General features: G+C 47.6%; 1 protein-coding gene across 1 annotated transcript; it reads left to right on the plus strand.

Moving 5' to 3' along the window:
* Positions 1–989: 989 nt before the first annotated feature.
* Positions 990–17072, plus strand: LOC115651027 (mas-related G-protein coupled receptor member H-like). Its single transcript, XM_030561822.1, is given in 3 exon segments — positions 990–1042; positions 11731–12007; positions 12010–17072. Coding segments are annotated over 2 exon segments (1008 nt in total). The 5' UTR covers positions 990–1042; positions 11731–11736; the 3' UTR covers positions 12747–17072.
* Positions 17073–17648: the final 576 nt, after the last annotated feature.

The raw sequence follows: 17648 nt of genomic DNA on the forward strand, positions 1-17648 counted from the left end.
CAAAAACTAAACACGATGATGAGCCCACGTTATCCAGCTGGAGCGCACCACTCCCTCCTTGTGACAGCACATGCACAGGTGCTGACTTTCCAAAGTGCAGGGGGGTTCGGGCATGAGTGAGAGAGAGAGATGTGCATTGCCCCTTTAAGTATGCTGACACCACTTCAAATACTTTGCCCTTTTAAGAAGATCAGCCCATTCAGAGAGAAAGCAACAACTTCCAGTAAGCTCCCTCCTTTCTGTCCCTCTCCTCTGCTTTGTGGAGAAGGGGTACAGTGCATGGGGAGCAGGGGGACATCCTGATATCAGCACCCCTCTCCCCTCCTCCACCAGCAAGCAGGAAGCTCCCGGGAACAGCTCCAGGGCAGAGGGCAGTGCAGGAGCAGCATGGCAGTGGGTGGAGGGACAGCTGAACTGCTGCTGGGCACCTGTCAAGCCACATACCTTACAGGGAATTTAGGGGAGCTGATGAGGGGGGCTGCTGGCCCCACCTGGTTCTAATCCCCACAAGGAGGGGCTGCTCTTCCAGAGAATCCTGCAAGCAGAGGGCAAAGCAGGCAACTGCCAAATGATGCTATAAGGGACCTTTGCGCAACTTTAAACAAGCTTGTTCCCTAATAGATCAGCAATGAAATAACGTTATCCGGGACAACAGTAAGTAAGGAGTTACTGTATATCAAAATACCTGTGACTAACATTTTTGATTCCTAAATTTCATGCTTTTTGATTAGGTACCTTCTATATGTCCAGTCTTCACCTTCTGGCATGCAGTGGAAAACGTGCTCCATTTTCTTTTGAAAAAACCCACTCTTCTGCAATTTCTGTCATTTGCTTCATTTGGGTTCAGGGATTTGGCTGGAAGGAGGTGAGCAGGGAGGGGGAGGGAAGAGAGGAAGGAGACAGTGGGGCAGGGCCTGGGCGGAGTGGGGGCGAGGTCTGGGGCAGAGCAGGGGTGGAGTATGGGCAGGGCCACAGGCAGAAGAGATAGGCTGGGGAGCCAGCCTCCCCAAGCAGCAGCTTCATCCACTGCCCATGACTGCAGGTAAGAGCGGCTCCCGCACACCCAACGCGCGCTGCAGTGTCCTTAGGCAGGGGCCATATTTACAGAGTCAAATGCGCCGGTGCTGTGTATTCTGCGTGAGGGAGAGGGTACAGGGGTCTCTGCGGGAAACTGTGACTCTCTGCCACTGTGAGGTGTGCTGGATGGCTCGGAATCCTTTGCTGCCTCATCCCTCCCATCCTGGGCTGCGAGCCCAGGCTGCCATCAGGCATAGGGGCACAAGTTTAATAATACTGCATAAGGCCCCATAAATCCTAAGGACCACCAGTCTCCATGTCTCTTTTTTTTTTTTTTTTCCCCTCACAAAGCAGAGTTCATTGGATTTCCTGTACTTCTTCTCAGTCTGTTACCCTTAAAGTGACAGAGCCTGACAAGTATCAGAGGGGTAGCCGTGTTAGTCTGGATCTGTAAAAGCAGCAAAGAATCCTGTATCACCTTATAGACTAACAGACGTTTTGGAACATGAGCTTTCGTGGGTGAATACCCACTTCGTCAGATGCACGTAGTGGAAATGTCCAGGGGCAGGTATATATATGCAGGCAAGCTAGAGATAATGAGGTTAGTTCAATCAGGGAGGATGAGGCCCTGTTCTAGCAGTTGAGGTGTGAAAACCAAGGGAGGAGAAACTGGTTTTGTAGTTGGCAAGCCATTCACAGTCTTTGTTTAATCCTGAGCTGATGGTGTCAAATTTGCAGATGAACTGAAGCTCAGCAGTTTCTCTTTTGAAGTCTGGTCCTGAAGTTTTTTTGCTGCAGGATGGCCACCTTAAGGTCTGCTATAGTGTGGCCAGGGAGGTTGAAGTGTTCTCCTACAGGTTTTTGTATATTGCCATTCCTAATATCTGATTTGTGTCCGTTTATCCTTTTCCGTAGCAACTGTCCAGTTTGGCTGATGTACATAGCAGAGGGGCATTGCTGGCATATGATGGCATATATTATATTGGTGGACATGCAGGTGAATGAACTGGTGATGATGTGGCTGATCTGGTTAGGTCCTGTGATGGTGTCACTGGTGTAGATATGTGGGCAGAGTTGGCATCGAGGTTTGTTGCATGGATTGGTTCCTGAGCTAGAGTTACTATGGTGCGGTGTGCAGTTACTGGTGATAATATGCTTCAGGTTGGCAGGTTGCCTGTGGGCGAGGACTGGCCTGCCACCCAAGGCCTGTGAAAGTGTGGGATCATTGTCCAGGATGGGTTGTAGATCCCTGATGATGCGTTGGAGAGGTTTTAGCTGGGGCCTGTATGTGATGGCCAGTGGAGTCCTGTTGGTTTTCTTCTTGGGTTTCCAGAGCCTGACAACAATCACGACCTCTCTCAAAATGAGGAAAGCAGTAGGGACAGGAGCAGTTACAGACAGCTGGGGTCTTCTTTCAGAAATAGGCATTAGGGCTCTGACAGGGAAGGCATGCAGCAACTTCTGAGCTGCTTACCAACCCCTTGCACTGCTCCGTCACAGAACCATAGAATATCAGGGTTGGAAGGGACCTCAGGAGGTCATCTAGTCCAACCCCTGCTCAAAACAGGACCAATCCCCAACTAAATCATCCCAGCCAGGGCTTTGTCAAGCCTGACCTTAAAAACCTCTAAGGAAGGAGATTCCACCACCTCCCTAGGTAACCCATCAAGAAGATCTGGGCTTAGTCAATGCCTGGAACAAAGTACCAATGACGAAGACAATAGAGACACTTTTAAAGACCATTTATACAGTCTTCTGCAGATCCTCAGTCTGAAGAGGACAATTTGAGGAAATGGCAAATGTCACAGAAAATGAGACTGTATTGTTTAAACTCCTAAATGAAGTGAGGTGGCTATCAAGACATTTCACTGTGAGTGCTTTGATGTGTAATTACGAGACTCTTCTTAGATACTTGAACATGAAATCTCAAGAAAACAAATGACCCGATAGCAAAGTACTGCCCGAATAAGCTCTCTGACAGTAATTACTGTATCACTCTAACTGCATGAAATGATGTCTTATATGAATTAGCAGAATTGACCAAATGCTTTCAGAAGAGCTCTGTAACAATAGTGGAAGCTGTGCACTTAGCAAGGGCCAGGGTGACCACAGTGGCATAGCCAGGTTCTAACATCAGGGGAAGCGAACACATAAAAAAAGGCGCCACCTGCCGCCATATCAAATTACTAGTTACATACTTTTAAATTTGTTATACATATTTTATTTTGTACTTAAAATAAAAACACAAGAATGATAGTTTTATAAGTACATGTGTTATTTTGCATTTAATATAAAAAAGGTTTACAGTATTGTATATAAAACTAAAACATAAGTAAATAACACGTTTTTATTATTTCATACTGGAAACTTTTTTTTAAAATATTTTAAATGCAAAATAACACACGTACTTATAAAACATCATTCTTGCGTGGCCCCTGAAAGCAGGCAGCACACAGGAGCAAGGCGGGGCGGGGGGCACAGTCCCCCGCATGAGAGAGACAATCAGAGGTGGGCAGGATCTGTTGGGGGTTCGCATGGGGAAGAGGGGGTGGGGGGGCTGCACTGGGAGACTCTTCAATGCAGCACCTAGCCACGCTGGCTCTGTGCATCATGAGGCCACTCAGGGAAAAAGGAGGCAGCAAGAGAGAGAGGTCGAGGAGGAGGTGCCCTTCCCTCCCAGCTGGGTCTGTGAGTCCCTGATCTCACAGAGTCTCGGCGCTGCAGGCACCCAGCCCCCAGATACTGAGCTGCAGTGCAAGCTAGAGGGGCTGATACAGAGAAGTAAGGACCAGTCAGAGCACTTCTCATGTCATCATGAAAACTCACTCCTGGAAAGCTGGGTGGGGTAATATGGGGGTAAATATATATCGAGGTGGATGAGGTAATATATTTTATGGGACCAGCTTCTGTTGGCGAGAGACAAGTTTTTGAGCTTTCACAGAACTCTTCTTCAGGAAGAAGACAGAACTCTGTGAAAGCTCCAAAGCTTGTCTGTCTCTCTCGCTCTCTCTCACCAACAAAAGTTGCTCCAATAAAAGATATTACTTCACCCACCTTGTGGCTCTAATTTTCTGGGAACAGGGCTATACCAACCCAGCATACAAAAATGCAAGATTCACATGAACAGCAGAGTGACCACCATCACACCAGGACACTATTTTCACAATTCATCTTAGCATAATGTCATCATCATACCAAAGCAGTAGCACTATCAGCACAAGCACAGTGGGATCCACACAGCAGGATAGTAGTGTCAGTTTAGCTCTCAGTCTCTGAGTCCATCCCCACTAAGCTAAGTCCAAAGGTTCAGCTAAACACAAGGGCACCTGCAAATAGTTGTACTAACAGCAGGATCTACACTGGCACAGTAGGAGAAGTTGCATGTCAGGGCACTGATTCCCAAGCCCAGTGCAAGGCAAATATGGGATCCAGGCACCAGGTCCTTAGAACCAGAATTTGTACTCACAGGAAAGTGAGATGAAATTAGAGAAGTTACAGAAGGCAACGCCCAAGAAACAAGGCATTGACCAAATGGCTGGGTGGATGTTAAACAACCATCACCAGCCATTGTGTGCGCAAGTGAATGACAATCAGTAATTAATGACCACCATCACCAGAGAATTACTCAACCCTGGGACTCAGCAATCCCTCCCCCTCCTCCCAACATGATCACAAGCCCTTCCCTTAGGAGACAATTCAGGTTCCTTCTGATAGGAGAGGGAAAATCAGGCTACCTCTCCCTGCCCCCCCAACATGGTGCCTGGACTTGTGTTTACCAGAGCACATGGACTAAACTAAACATACTACAACAGCAGATAGTTCGTTCCAGCCTTACCTCAGGAGACAATTCCATCCGCACCCCCAAGGCAGAGATTGTACTGCTATGAAGTTTCCCCTGATAGTCTCAGTTTTCCTCTCCTACCGCCCACCCCTATCCTTTCCCCACTGCCTCTTCCCTTCCACCCTTCATTCCCTAAGAGGCAGTCACCCAGATGCCAGGGAGGGGGAACAAAGCACACTACATGGCTACTGTCTCTAAGAGGCAGGCATCTCTGCCTGGGCAGGGAGGGCAAGCAGGGACACCACACCCCACAGGAGACCAGGAGATGCTCCTCTCCCCGCCACCAATGCCTGTCCTGGTCCAGCTGCCCGGGTGCAGGGGATGTTTTTGGAGATGCCTCTGGCTGAACCCCCTGCCCCCCACCCTGCAAAGAGCCATCCCACCAGCAGCTAGGTGCTGGCTCTCACAGCCACCTGGGGGGTTTCCAGTCCCCCCGCAAGCCACCCTCACCACAAGAAAGACCCCCTTTGAAATACACTTACCAGCTGCTGCTAGTGGCTGCCTTTAGTTGGGTGAGAGGTTAGGAGCTGCTACTGCAGAGCCAGAGAAAGCACACCTGCCACAGTGCCACAAGAAGCAGGTAGGAGAAGGAGGTGGGGTCTCAGCTGCTCAGCCCCTTTCTCCAGGAGCAGTTCTCCTTGCTGATTAGCTGGTGGCCAAACACCAGCTAAACAGGGAGCACTCGCACTCCCCTAACTAGCTACCTTACTGCCCCTGCCCCCACCGAACAGCTGATGGCTCTTGGGCCCAGACAGGCCCCATAAACTGTTGGGTGGGTGCCCCTGCCCCCTATAGGGGCATGCCCCGACCGACCCCCTTCTTTCCCAAGGCCCCAGCCTCTCCTCCTCCCCAGGAGCCCAGCTTACTGGAACTCAGTTCTTTTCCCCCCCCCCCCACTGATTAGCTGTCTGTCTCCCTCCTGCTGAGAGACAGCTGATCGGTGAGGCAGGGAGGGGGCAGGGTTTATGCAGCACACTAGGGGAAGCCAGCAAAGCCTGCCTGCAGGAGCCCAGCTTGCTGGAGCTCAGTTCTTCCCCTCCCCTCAGCTCCTGCTGGGAGACACAGCTGATCAGCGGGGGCGGGGTATGCAGCAAGCTGGGGGAAGCAGGCAGGCCAAGCTTCAGAGCGGAGCGTGGGCCCCGCCCCTGGCGCCATGGTAACCCCACCTAAGGCGGGGCTTTTTTGAAAATTTGCTGAGGGGAAGCAACTGCTTCCCCTGCACCCCACTAGCTACGCTACTGGAGGACCAGACAGAGAATGTGAAAAATCAAGACGGGGTGGGGGGTAATAGGCGCCTATGTAAGAAAAAGCTCCAAAAATCAGGACTGTCCCTATAAAATCAGGACATCTGGTCACCCTAGGGCCCAGATCCACAAGATGAGAGGATAGTATTGTGGAGAAACAGTCTCTGGGAGCAATAATGTGGAAAAATCTAATTGCATCGAGCACAATTCAGCTGTGAATCTATTCTAAGTTTCATATCATTACTGTGTGATCATCTGAATGAAAGTTTTCCAGAAAAGCAACTATATGAATGGCAGGGGCAGCTCTAGGTATTTTGCCACCCCAAGCACGGCAGGCAGGCTGCCTTCAGCGGCTTGCCTGTGGGAGGTCCCTGGTCCCGCGGATTCGGCGGCAGCCTGCAGGAGGTCCGCCGAAGCCACAGGACCAGCAGATCATCCGCAGGCATGCTGCCGAAGGCAGCCTGCGTGCCGCCCTCGCAGCGACCGGCAGAGCGCCCCCCGTGGCTTGCTGTCCCAAGCACGCGCTTGGCGTGCTCATAAACTCATAGACTTTAGGGTCAGAAGGGACCAATATGATCATCTAGTCTGACCTCCTGTACAAAGCAGGCCACAGAATCCTACCCATCCACTTCTATAACAAACTCCTAACCTATGTCTGAGTTATTGAAGTCTTCAAATTGTGGTTTGAAGACCTCAAGCTGCAGAGAATCCACCAGCAAGTGACCCATGCCCCACGCTGCAGAGGAAGGCGAAAAACTTCCAGGGCCTCTGCCAATCTGCCCCGGAGGAAAATTCCTTCCTGACCCCAAATATGGCGATCAGTTAAACCCTGAGCATGTGGGCAAGACTCACCAGCCAGCACTCAGGAAAGAACTCTCTGCAGTAACTCAGATCCCATCCCATCTAACATCCCATCACAGACCACTGGGCATACTTACTTGCTGATAATCAAAGATCAATTGCCAAAATTAAGCTATCCCATCATACCATCCCTTCCATAAACTTATCAAGCTTAGTCTTAAAGCCAGATATGTCTTTTGCTCCCACTACTCCCCTTGGAAGGCTGTTCCAGAACTTCACTCCTCTAATGGTTAGAAACCTTCATCTAATTTCAATTCTAAACTTCCTAGTGTCCAGTTTATACTCATTTGTTCTTGTGTCTACATTGGTACTAAGCTTAAATAATTCCTCTCCCTCCCTAATATTAATCCCTCTGATATATTTATAAAGAGCAAGCATATCTCCCCTCAGCCTTCTTTTGGTTAGGCTAAACAAGCCAAGCTCTTTGAGTCTCCTCTCATAAGACAGGTTTTCCATTCCTCGGATCATCCTAGTAGCCCGTCTCTGAACCTGTTCCAGTTTGAATTCATCCTTCTTAAACATGGGAGACCAGAACTGCACACAGTATTCCAGATGAGGTCTCACCAGTGTCTTATATAATGGTACTAACACCTCCTTATCTTCGCTGGAAATACCTTGCCTGATGCATCCTAAAACTGCGTTAGCTTTTTTAATGGCCATATCACATTGGCGGCTCATAGTCATCCTGTGATCAACCAATACTCCAAGGTCCTTCTCCTCTGGAGCCACCCCTGATTAATGGGCAGCTTTTGACTTTGCCTCACTTTCACCACAACAAATCAGTTATGAATTTGGCACTGAAAACATTAGCAAGCTAGTTGACAAATACAGAAAAATTTTGGATCTTAGTCGAGTTAAGTCATCTGCCCAAAACACCATGGAGGAGGAGTAGGAGTTCATTGTGAACTAGTACAATGATTACAAATACATAATTGCAGAGAAACATGAAGCAAAGATGATGAAAAATTTCCAGGAAGTGGTGACTTTCAGTCTACAAAATCCAGAACAATACAGTGTAGTTTCACAACTGGTGGATATATGTGCAACCTTTCAAGCTTCCAGTGCTGATTGTGAGTAACCTTATGAATAATATCAAAACTAAATCATGAAACAGACTGAAACAAGATCACCTGGTTATGCTAATGACGATCAAATTTCACACTTCAAGTGGTGGAGAAGTAAACCTTGACCACTCTTCCAGTGTTTATATACAGTGTCAAGACAGAAGAGAAGAGGTTCATGATCAGTGGCAAGTATCTGCCCCATCATCTAGCCTGCCAGCCACTGATTCAGGGTCTCATTCCAGTGATAGTGATTAGTGGTCTCCTAAATCAAGAAAATAAATAACGTCATTTCTTTCATGTGTCAAAACAAAATGTTTAATTTTATGTCACAAGTCACAACAAAAGTGTGTGTGTGTGTGTGTACACAATCCTACATAAAGGCACTAGATAAAACGCTTTTTTTTGTCAAGCCAAGAAACATAATCTTTAATGTCAAGCATAAAGAAAGTGTAACAATTATTTTATTTCATGCATCAGTACTAATGATAAAATATTTTGTTTCCTATGTCAAGAAAATGGATAATTTTGTTTTATGCTTCAATGGAATAGATACATTTACATTTCTAAAAGGTTACTGAAAATTTTGCAGTGTTAATTTTCTTTTTATTTGATTTCATATTAAATAAACATCTTAAGCAGCGCACCTTGTTAATTATCCCTGGCTTTAATATTCTTTTTCTTCCATACCCATGAACTTTTAAAAAATAATATATTATATCTAGGTTTTTTGTTTGTCCTGGTGGCGCACATCTGCATATTACCAAATATTAGTGGCGCACTGTAGCGAGGCAGTGTGGCTCCCCTCCTCCTCAGGGGCTGGGGCTGCTAGGGGCTGGAAGGGGCGGGGCCACAGGGTACTGGACCTGCCCCTCAGAGGGTCAGGAGGCGACCCGGAAGTATAAAAGCTGGCTGGCGGCACTCAGTTGGAGCCCAGCTGCTGTCGGGAGCAGACCTGCCAGAAGGCCGCTACTAGGGCCCCAGGCTGGAATGCAGTGGAGTGGGTGGGCCTGCGTTCCCCCTGCCACCTGTACACAGGTGGCAGAATCCCCCTCTCTTCGGCCTAAGGAGACCATCACGTCTAGTGATTGACTGCTCAATCCTGAGCCATGAGGGTCGAAGCCTTTGTAACTGGGTGTTTGGTGCCCCGCCCGAACCAAGGGCCTGGGCCCCCTTTAACTGTGCCACTGCTCGGTCCTGCCCCAAAGGGCTCAAGCTGCCTGAACTATTGTTGCTCAGCCCTAAGCCAGGAGGGTCTGAGCCTCTATAACTTTGTATTTGTTGCCCCGTCCTATAGCAGAAGGCCGGGGCCCCGAGAGATTGTGCAGCGTCGCCCAGCCCTGAAAGACGGGGCTGACGTAGATGACGTGTGTCGAGGCCGGTGTGGCTCCCCTCCTCCGCAGGGAGGGTTGAGCCCTGGCCGTGAGCCTTTACATGCACATAACAAAATTAATTCCACATGTGGATATTAAAAATTAGAGGGAACATGGCTCCCTTGCGCTAAGGACAGTGGTAGCCAGGGACACTGGAATGAGGGGTAGGGGGTCATGCACCCCCCCACACACACACTTTTTACAGGCCATGAGGGTGAGTGTGGTAGTGGGGCCTCAGGGGAAGAAGTGGTATAAGGGTGAGGGCTTGGGGGAGGGGGATGGGGCCAAAGTTCAGGCACCTGTGGCCCCCACACTTTCAGGGCTCTTCTGCCACTCCTGGTTGTAATGTAGGCCAAAATTGTCTTGAGTAAATTGTATTCTATTTTGCTTTATACTCCATTTTGCTAGCTTTGAATTAGTAAGAGGAAATTATAGCCTTGAAGTAGCAAGAAGAAATTGTTCTGAGTTTATTCTTTGCCAGTTGTGTTGATTGAATTAGAAGGATAGAAGTTTTATGGTTGTAATTCTTACCTTTGAAATCATTTACTGTGTTGTGTGTGAGTGAAGAATGTGTGCTAATAGATTAACAGAATAGAGACGGGAGGCACCAGTACTGATGGAGCCCGGATGGTTGAAAGGGGAGTGGAGGAGTTGAGAGGCACCAATTTTATTATCAGAATCACCTAGCTGGCAGACTGACGACCCTAAAGCACAGGCATACACCCCAAGGACAAGGTAAGGAGTTGAGCCAGAGGGCCGAGATAAGAAACAGCTGCGGATCCTCCTGGTAACGCTGATGAAGAGCAACCTTAAATACCTCATGATTGACAGCTCCAGTGTGATACAGTAAGGTCCATAGCCTTGTATGGGAACTTATTACTATAAAAGAAGGGTGTATTGCCGTGGGATTTTGGATTCACTCTGCATCAACATTAGAGCTTTGAATGCGTTCGATAGAGACCCAGCTCCCCTGCCTCTTGTGCAGTTTCAGCTGGCCACTGGACCTTCCAGACAACACGAAGGATCAGTAACTATAAGATCCAGCTGCAGAACCTTTTGGTGGGTGTGTGTGAATGGAAACATATGCTGATTTTAATGCTTAAATTGTACTCTCAATAAACACAGCATAATGCCTTATCCCCTTTAAAAAGATTCTGTGTGCTTCTTGCGTAACAGTAGCAAGGTGCCTCACAACCATGAGTACCCCTGGAAAACATCACACTTATTAATGAGGGACTGAGCTAAGGTTGTGGATTTCCTGATTCCAGACCATGTCTGCCTAGCAGATAGGTTTGTATTAAGAAGGACAAACTATTTACCACAACATCAATTTAAAAATATACTTCCAGGAAATCTATCTTTAGGGATATGTAGAACATACACCACATACCAGACACATGTGTAGAAGCCAATTCACACACTAGTTACCACAGTAACTATTGCACATTAAATAGCCAAGAAGCCTTTCAGTTATAAATGGGCCATTTTGTGGTATCCATCCCTTGAGTTTTAAGCTTTGATGAACCATTTCCTGTATGTTTAGGAGAGTGAAAACAATCAAAGCTGTGAAGCAGAATGCTAATGCTACCAGTTGTTTATAAAGTGCTCAATGCTTACCAGCAGTTTTGTGATCCCCATGTTCCCTTTCCCCCCTCCTTCCCCCCCACGCCCAAAGTGGAAGGATCTTTCCCAGACAGAGCCTGGCACATATTCTATGCCAAATGCTGCCTAGAGACAGTCAGGGAAATTCTTAGTGCTTGTGGCACAGAAAATTTTCACAAGATCCTATGGGGAGGATCACAGTGACTGAGACACCCAGATTCTGAAGCAGACCTGCTCCTGCCTAGCTTTTGTAAACACAGTTCAGGTGCTGAGAGGGGTACAGGAAGGGTATGCTGGATAGATTCTTTGGGTTTTTGCATTCATCCAATGGGGCATACTTTATACTGAGGAATCTCTCTTCTGATCTCTACCCCACTATCTACAACCCTTTCCTCTGCCAGTCCTGTCCAGACAGGACTGATGGCCCCTACCAATTTCTCTCCCTCTCTCCCTCTCCATATCTCCCTCTCTGTATCTCCCCTTCTCTCTGTATCTGTCTCTGTCACTCTTCCTCTATTGAGGCTAGTCCCCACCCATTCCTCCTTCTCTGTGCCTCTCTCTGTCCCCACCTTCTCCCATGGCCATTTTCTCCCTGGGTATTTCCACTCATATTCTTGGGATCTGGTTGTTCCAGGCCAGAGGTTGGGAGGGGCTGAAATGATCAGTGAAACTCTGTGCTGGGTATATCAGAATCACTAATTTCCACTCCCCCTTCTGCTCTCTGCCAACAGGTGCGCATGAAAGACAAGGAGACACCGGCATCCCTCAGCAAAGGTTTAATGATGACTGAGCTGAGCACAACGTCCCTGCTTGTGACAGAAACCAGCCCAGACAATAGGGATAATGAGATTGGTTGCGTAATCCACAGTTCCACTGAGGTGATCCTTGATAGTGTCACTGTGCTCATCTGTCTCTTCGGGCTGGTGGGAAATGGGGTCGTCCTCTGGCTCCTCAGCTTCTTCATTAAGAGGAATCCCTTCACCATCTACATCCTCAACCTGGCCGTAGCAACTTAAGCTTCTCCTCTGCACTGCTTGGTTTACCTCATACTGTTTACTGTGGAGAATCCTTCTGTTTAGATAAATTTTGGCGTTTTGTGAGGGTGATTTTTCACCTGCTGTTTCTGTTCGCCACCAATGCCGGCCTGTACTTCCTGACAGCCATCAGCATTGAGAGGTGTCTGTCTGTCTCTTCTACCCCATTTGGTGCCAATGCCACCGCCACCAAGCACCTGTCTGCCCTTGTGTGTGCCCTGCTGTGGGCTCTTTCCTGCCTGGTAACAGGACTAATGTCTTATTTTTGTGTTTCTGTTGGAAGTGAACGCTGTCGGATGTCACACATCGCCATGTATGTTCTGAATTTCCTGATTTTCGCTCCCGTCATGGTTCTGTCCAACCTGATCCTGTTCATCAAGGTCCGACATAGCTCCCAACAACGTCAGCCTGGAAGGCTCTACGTTGTTATCTTGCTCACCGTCCTCTTCTTCCTCGTCTTTGCTGTTCCGTTCAGTATCCACCGCTTTGGCCTGTATTATAATTATTTTCGTATCCCCATTGAGATATGTAATGCACTGGCCTCTGTAAACAGCAGCATTAACCCAGTTATTTATTTTTTAGTTGGGAGCTACAGGAAGTGGCGGGTTCAGGGCTCTGTTAAGGTCGCACTCCAAGAGGGTTTTGAAGAGCATGCCAGATTCCAGAGAAGATGGAGAGGCCACCAGGAAGACTCAATGGAGATGGCCAATTAAATCATTACAGCACCCAGCCTCAGAGACCTTATTGTGGATATGGAGCTTTATTAATCAGTATGAAAATTAGCAGCTTCCTACTTGTTTAATTTTTCTCTAATTTTCCAAATAACATATCTGTGTGGCACTTGGTTATGATGTTAGGTCTGTCTTGGAAACTTGTCAGCATGGTCTCTGGGCCCATCATATATATTTTAGCATCTCCAAGTTATATCTCCAGTGAATGTATATGTGTGCAAGGTGACAGTAAATGATTTGTGCTTCTGACTACAAACCCATCTACTAGAAAGAGGGATTGGAGGAAAAAAGGCATTTTGACAGGGTGGGCATGAGAGGAAATAACATATTGACATTAACATCAATGGCAACTTTATTATATTTGTCCAAGCATAAGACTAAAGAGAACAAAATTTATTCTAAAGCAAGAAATACATAGAAATACTGTCTAATTAAACAGCATACCACTTGCCCAATTCAGTATTAGTATGATCATGAGAAATTTAAATAAGTCCAGCGGGACTCAAATAAAAGAGCAGTGAGGTGAGGGAAAGGCAATGGCTAGAGATCACCCAATAGCGTAGAAAATAGGGCCCTACCAAATTCACAGCTGTGAAAAAACACATCAAGGATGGTAAAATCTGGTCCTTTGTGTACTTTTACTCTATACAATACGATTTCATGGGGGAGATGAGCATTTCTCAAACTGGGAGTCCCAAACCAAAAGGCGGTTCTGGGGAGTTGCAAGGTTGTTGTAGGGGGGAATGCAGTAGTACCATCTTTACTCTGCATTGCCTTCAAAGCTGGGCAGCTGGAGAGCAGTGGAGCTGGATGGACGCCTAGCTGTGAAGGCAGTGCCACATAAACAGCAGCGCAGAATAAATGTGGCAATACCATACCGTGACAACCCTTATTTCTGTACTGCTGCTGACAGTGGTGCTGCTTTCACAGCTCCCTGCAGCTGTGGGAGGTTCCTGAAGGTGGGGTCTGACACGGGAGCGGCACTTGCAAGGGAAGAGGAAGTCCTATCCCTCCACACACTGGCCAGAACCCAGCAGCTGGAGCTTGGCATAAGTAGGAGCCCGCGGCAGGGCACCTCCAGCCCTGCCCACTCCTTGGCTCCAGACCAGCGCCCTGGCACTCGGGAGTTAAAGGCACCCTTGGGATGGCTGGAGGGATGGGGGGGAACCACAGAACCACCCCCATCAACCACAGTACCCTGGGCGGTCATCCATGTCACCCACCCATAAGGCCAGCCTCCGCTCCTCCCCAACGAAAGCACCCAGCCAGCAGCTGCTGCTCTCTGGCCATCCAGCTCTGAAGGCAGCACCACCACCAGAAAACAGCGCAGAAGCAAGGGTAACAAGAGCATGGACCAGTACAATCGCTTTGTTACCCTCCCCCATAGCCTCCGTTTGCATTGGGACCCCCACAGTTACACCACCATGAAATTTCAAATTTAAGTATCTGAAACCATGAAATTTATGATTTTTTAAAATTTTGTGACTGTAAAATTGACAGTGAATTTGGTAGGGCCCTAGCTATAAGAAAGGAAACAGATATGGAGTCCCAGTCCCACTCCACAGGCATATGCTGAAGTTTATATTTCAAACGTTTTCTCTCTTTTGGCCACCTTCTCATATCTTAATCAAAGGATAAAACGTGTTTTAATGAGAGGTGCAACAGTAACTGAAATGAAACTGCTGGGCCACAGTCACCTATGTATGTTGTAACAGAGTACAAAGGTATCGATAACATCGTCTCCCTTGTGGGCCCAAGACACCACAGAGTTATCCACACAACAGATGTTTAGCCATTTATCTCATACTTGGCTAAAGTTTCAAGGAAGGAACTGGGCAGGGTTGGTACTTCCTGTTGTTTCTGGTGTGAAGAGTGAAAGACACCACAACTGGCGACAAGGCTGGAGCCTCACCCAGAGATGCGGTGGGACAGAGAGCCACTGTTAGGCAAGTGAAAGTTAATGACAACTGCCCCTCTTTCAGATTTGACAGAGATGCTACTGCTTATGGTTTGGGGGGCAGTATTGGCACAAGCACAAAGGATGTGAGAGGATGGTGGTTTTGTTCAGCAAAAGTCTAGTTCTTCTGAGAGGGCACCACATGGAGGAACTCCTGCAGTGGTTAAATCTAGAGAATATTTTCATCAGTATTTGTATAGGAGAATTTTTGGTCAGGACAGACCATTCTTGCGTGCAATGGCCTCTTTAGATTCAGGAATCCTGACGAACAGCTTGCCATGGGGTTGGGAAAACTGCAGTGCTGTGATTTCCCATTCATGCACAAGCCTGGCCATAAGCATAGCCAATGCAGATGCCGTGTGCAGATGGCCTTGTTGGAGAAAACTAAATGCAAACAATTCCCTTAGCAGAAGAGAGCAAACAATTGATAGCTCACAGGGATGTGTGTACTAGGGAGTAGATGGTTGCCTCCTCTAATACAATAATTTTCAGAATTGCGCAAGTTCCCTGTTCATCCACTGTGTAGGGAAATACGTGGGCTTACAACTTTGGCTAGGCTTTTAGGCCTAACTTTGGATAAGCTTGTTTCTAGGCTGTTGTTGAACTTTGGTTCAGCTGGTCTCTGTGTATAAGGGGAAGAGAGGAGCGGGACAGAGTGGTGAAAGAATGAAGGAAAGTTGCTTCTGTGTGTCTAGAGGTAAAAGGATTCAGGAAATACAGGAAAATATGGGAAGAAATTTGAGTAATTCCTCAATTTTGCCTGCAATCAGCAAGGATATTTGTAAAGAATGATTTTATTCAAATGTTTAAATGTTGTAATTGCAAGACTTAACCTTAGATAAGGTCACAGACCCCATCCCTTGGACATCGGAGGCTAATGAGGTTTTCACTCAGGTTAAGCATGTTCTGGCCCGAGCACCGGCACTGGGCCTCCCTGATTACAAGAAGCCCTTTACTCTCTATTGTCATGAAAAGGAGGGGATGGCCCTGGGGGTCCTCATGCAAACCCACGGAAATAAGCAGAGACTTGTTGCATATTTTAGTTCCTCTTTGGACCCAGTAGCTGCTGGCTTCCCTCCTTGCCTTAGGTCTGTGGCTGCTGTGACGGCCCTCGTGGAATCTTCCGCTACCTTGTGCTGGGTAGCCCCTTGACTGTTGCGGTCCCCCATGCTGTCACTGCTCTCCTTACTAAGGGGAAAACTCAACATCTCTCTAACTCCAGGCTCACTAAATACAAGATGCTTCTTTTGAATGTATCTAATGTTACCTTAACTAGGTGTCCTATGCTTAACCCGGCCTCTCTGTTGCCCGCGGGGTGGGGGGGGGTGATAAACCCCATGACTGTCTAACAGTAACTGCTGAGCTCTCTTCTCCCAGGCTTGATTTGCAGGACACTCCGCTTCAGAGCCTTGACCTGGTATTTTATGTAGATGGCTCATGTCTTAGGAACCCCTCAGGTCAGCTTGTAGCTGGCTATGCAGTTTGTGCTCCCCACGGCCCGGTGGAAGCCTACTGTCTTCCAAAGGCCGGCTCTGCCCAGGTAGCTGAACTGATCGCCCTTACCAGGGCTGCTCCATAGCTGAGGGCAAGTCTGGTTACCATCTATACGGATTCCAGATGTGCCTTCGAGATGGTGCATGATTATGGGCAGCTCTGGAAATATAGAGGATTTCTTACCTCTGGAGGAGCACCCATTAGTCATGGCCATTATGTTAATGCCCTTTTATCTGCCTTCAGCTTCTGTCTGCAATTGTTGTAAATGTTCTGCCCATCAAAGCCCTGTGATGATGTTACGCGCGGAAATGCCCTGGCAGATGCTGCTCGCCAGGCAAGTGGCCCTTTCCAGGTCCCTGGCTCCCTCTGAAATTTTTCTCTTTGTATGCTGCAACCTCTTTCTCCATCTGCGTCTTCTCGTGACCTGGCGCTTATGCAGGACTCAGCATCTGAGGGGGAGAAAGACAGTTGGAGGCAGAATGGGTGCTCTCTACACCCTGAGGATGCCTTGCGGCGTGCTCCAGAAGGTTGCCTGGTTGCACCCCAGGCTTTGTTCCCTTACCTTGCTTGCGTGGCCCATGGTTTGGCCCACGTGGAGGGAGGAATGATTGCATCAGTGGTATGGCATTGGTATGCCCCAAAGTTTTCGGTCATGCTCAGCAATACTGTAATTCTTGCCCTATTTGTCTGGCACACAACAGTGGAAAACCAATCCATACTAGACCGGCAGCTCACCACACTCCATGGGGACCCTTTGTAAATATTCAGATTGACTTTATAAACATGCCAAAATGCTGCTCTTGTGAATGTGTGTTAGTTTTAGTAATGTATTTCCTTGTAAAGGCAAATGCCAAAACTATTGTAAAACTTGGCAATTCCTGGAGTAGCACAGTGATTGTGAACCTAATTTACTGGACGAATTATAGCAAGTTATGTGCAGCTTCACAGATCCAGTATGACCAAATGCCTTTGAGGGCCACTCCCAATTGAAAAACCGTACTCAGCCCTCATAAATTTCTACCAGGGCACCCAATGCAACTACTGACATTACTCTGACTTCTGCTGGCTTGGCTCAGATGGACATTTATTTAATAAATAACACAATGCTAATTATTGCCAGAAACTAATGAAATGTGTTAGGTTTTTTATATACAGTAGCTCTGCCGCTTGCTGAAACCAGAAGACTGGGTCTATATGGAGGTCCACCAGTGAGAAACTACCTTGGCCCATGCTGAAAGACCTTATCAAATCCTGTTGATTACCAACGTCACTGTGAAGTGCCAAGAATTGACTACCTGCCCATGTTTCTCACTGTATTGACTCTCCGACTGATGATCGGTCTATCTTTCCTTCTGGTGTTGTTGCTCCTTCTGGACAGCAGGAGTGAAGGACAAGGTAAAAAAGCTGGTAACCTCTCCTTTGTCTGCTGACAG

The sequence above is a fragment of the Gopherus evgoodei genome, chromosome 4, assembly GCF_007399415.2.
Source record: "Gopherus evgoodei ecotype Sinaloan lineage chromosome 4, rGopEvg1_v1.p, whole genome shotgun sequence".
Taxonomy (NCBI): domain Eukaryota; kingdom Metazoa; phylum Chordata; order Testudines; family Testudinidae; genus Gopherus; species Gopherus evgoodei.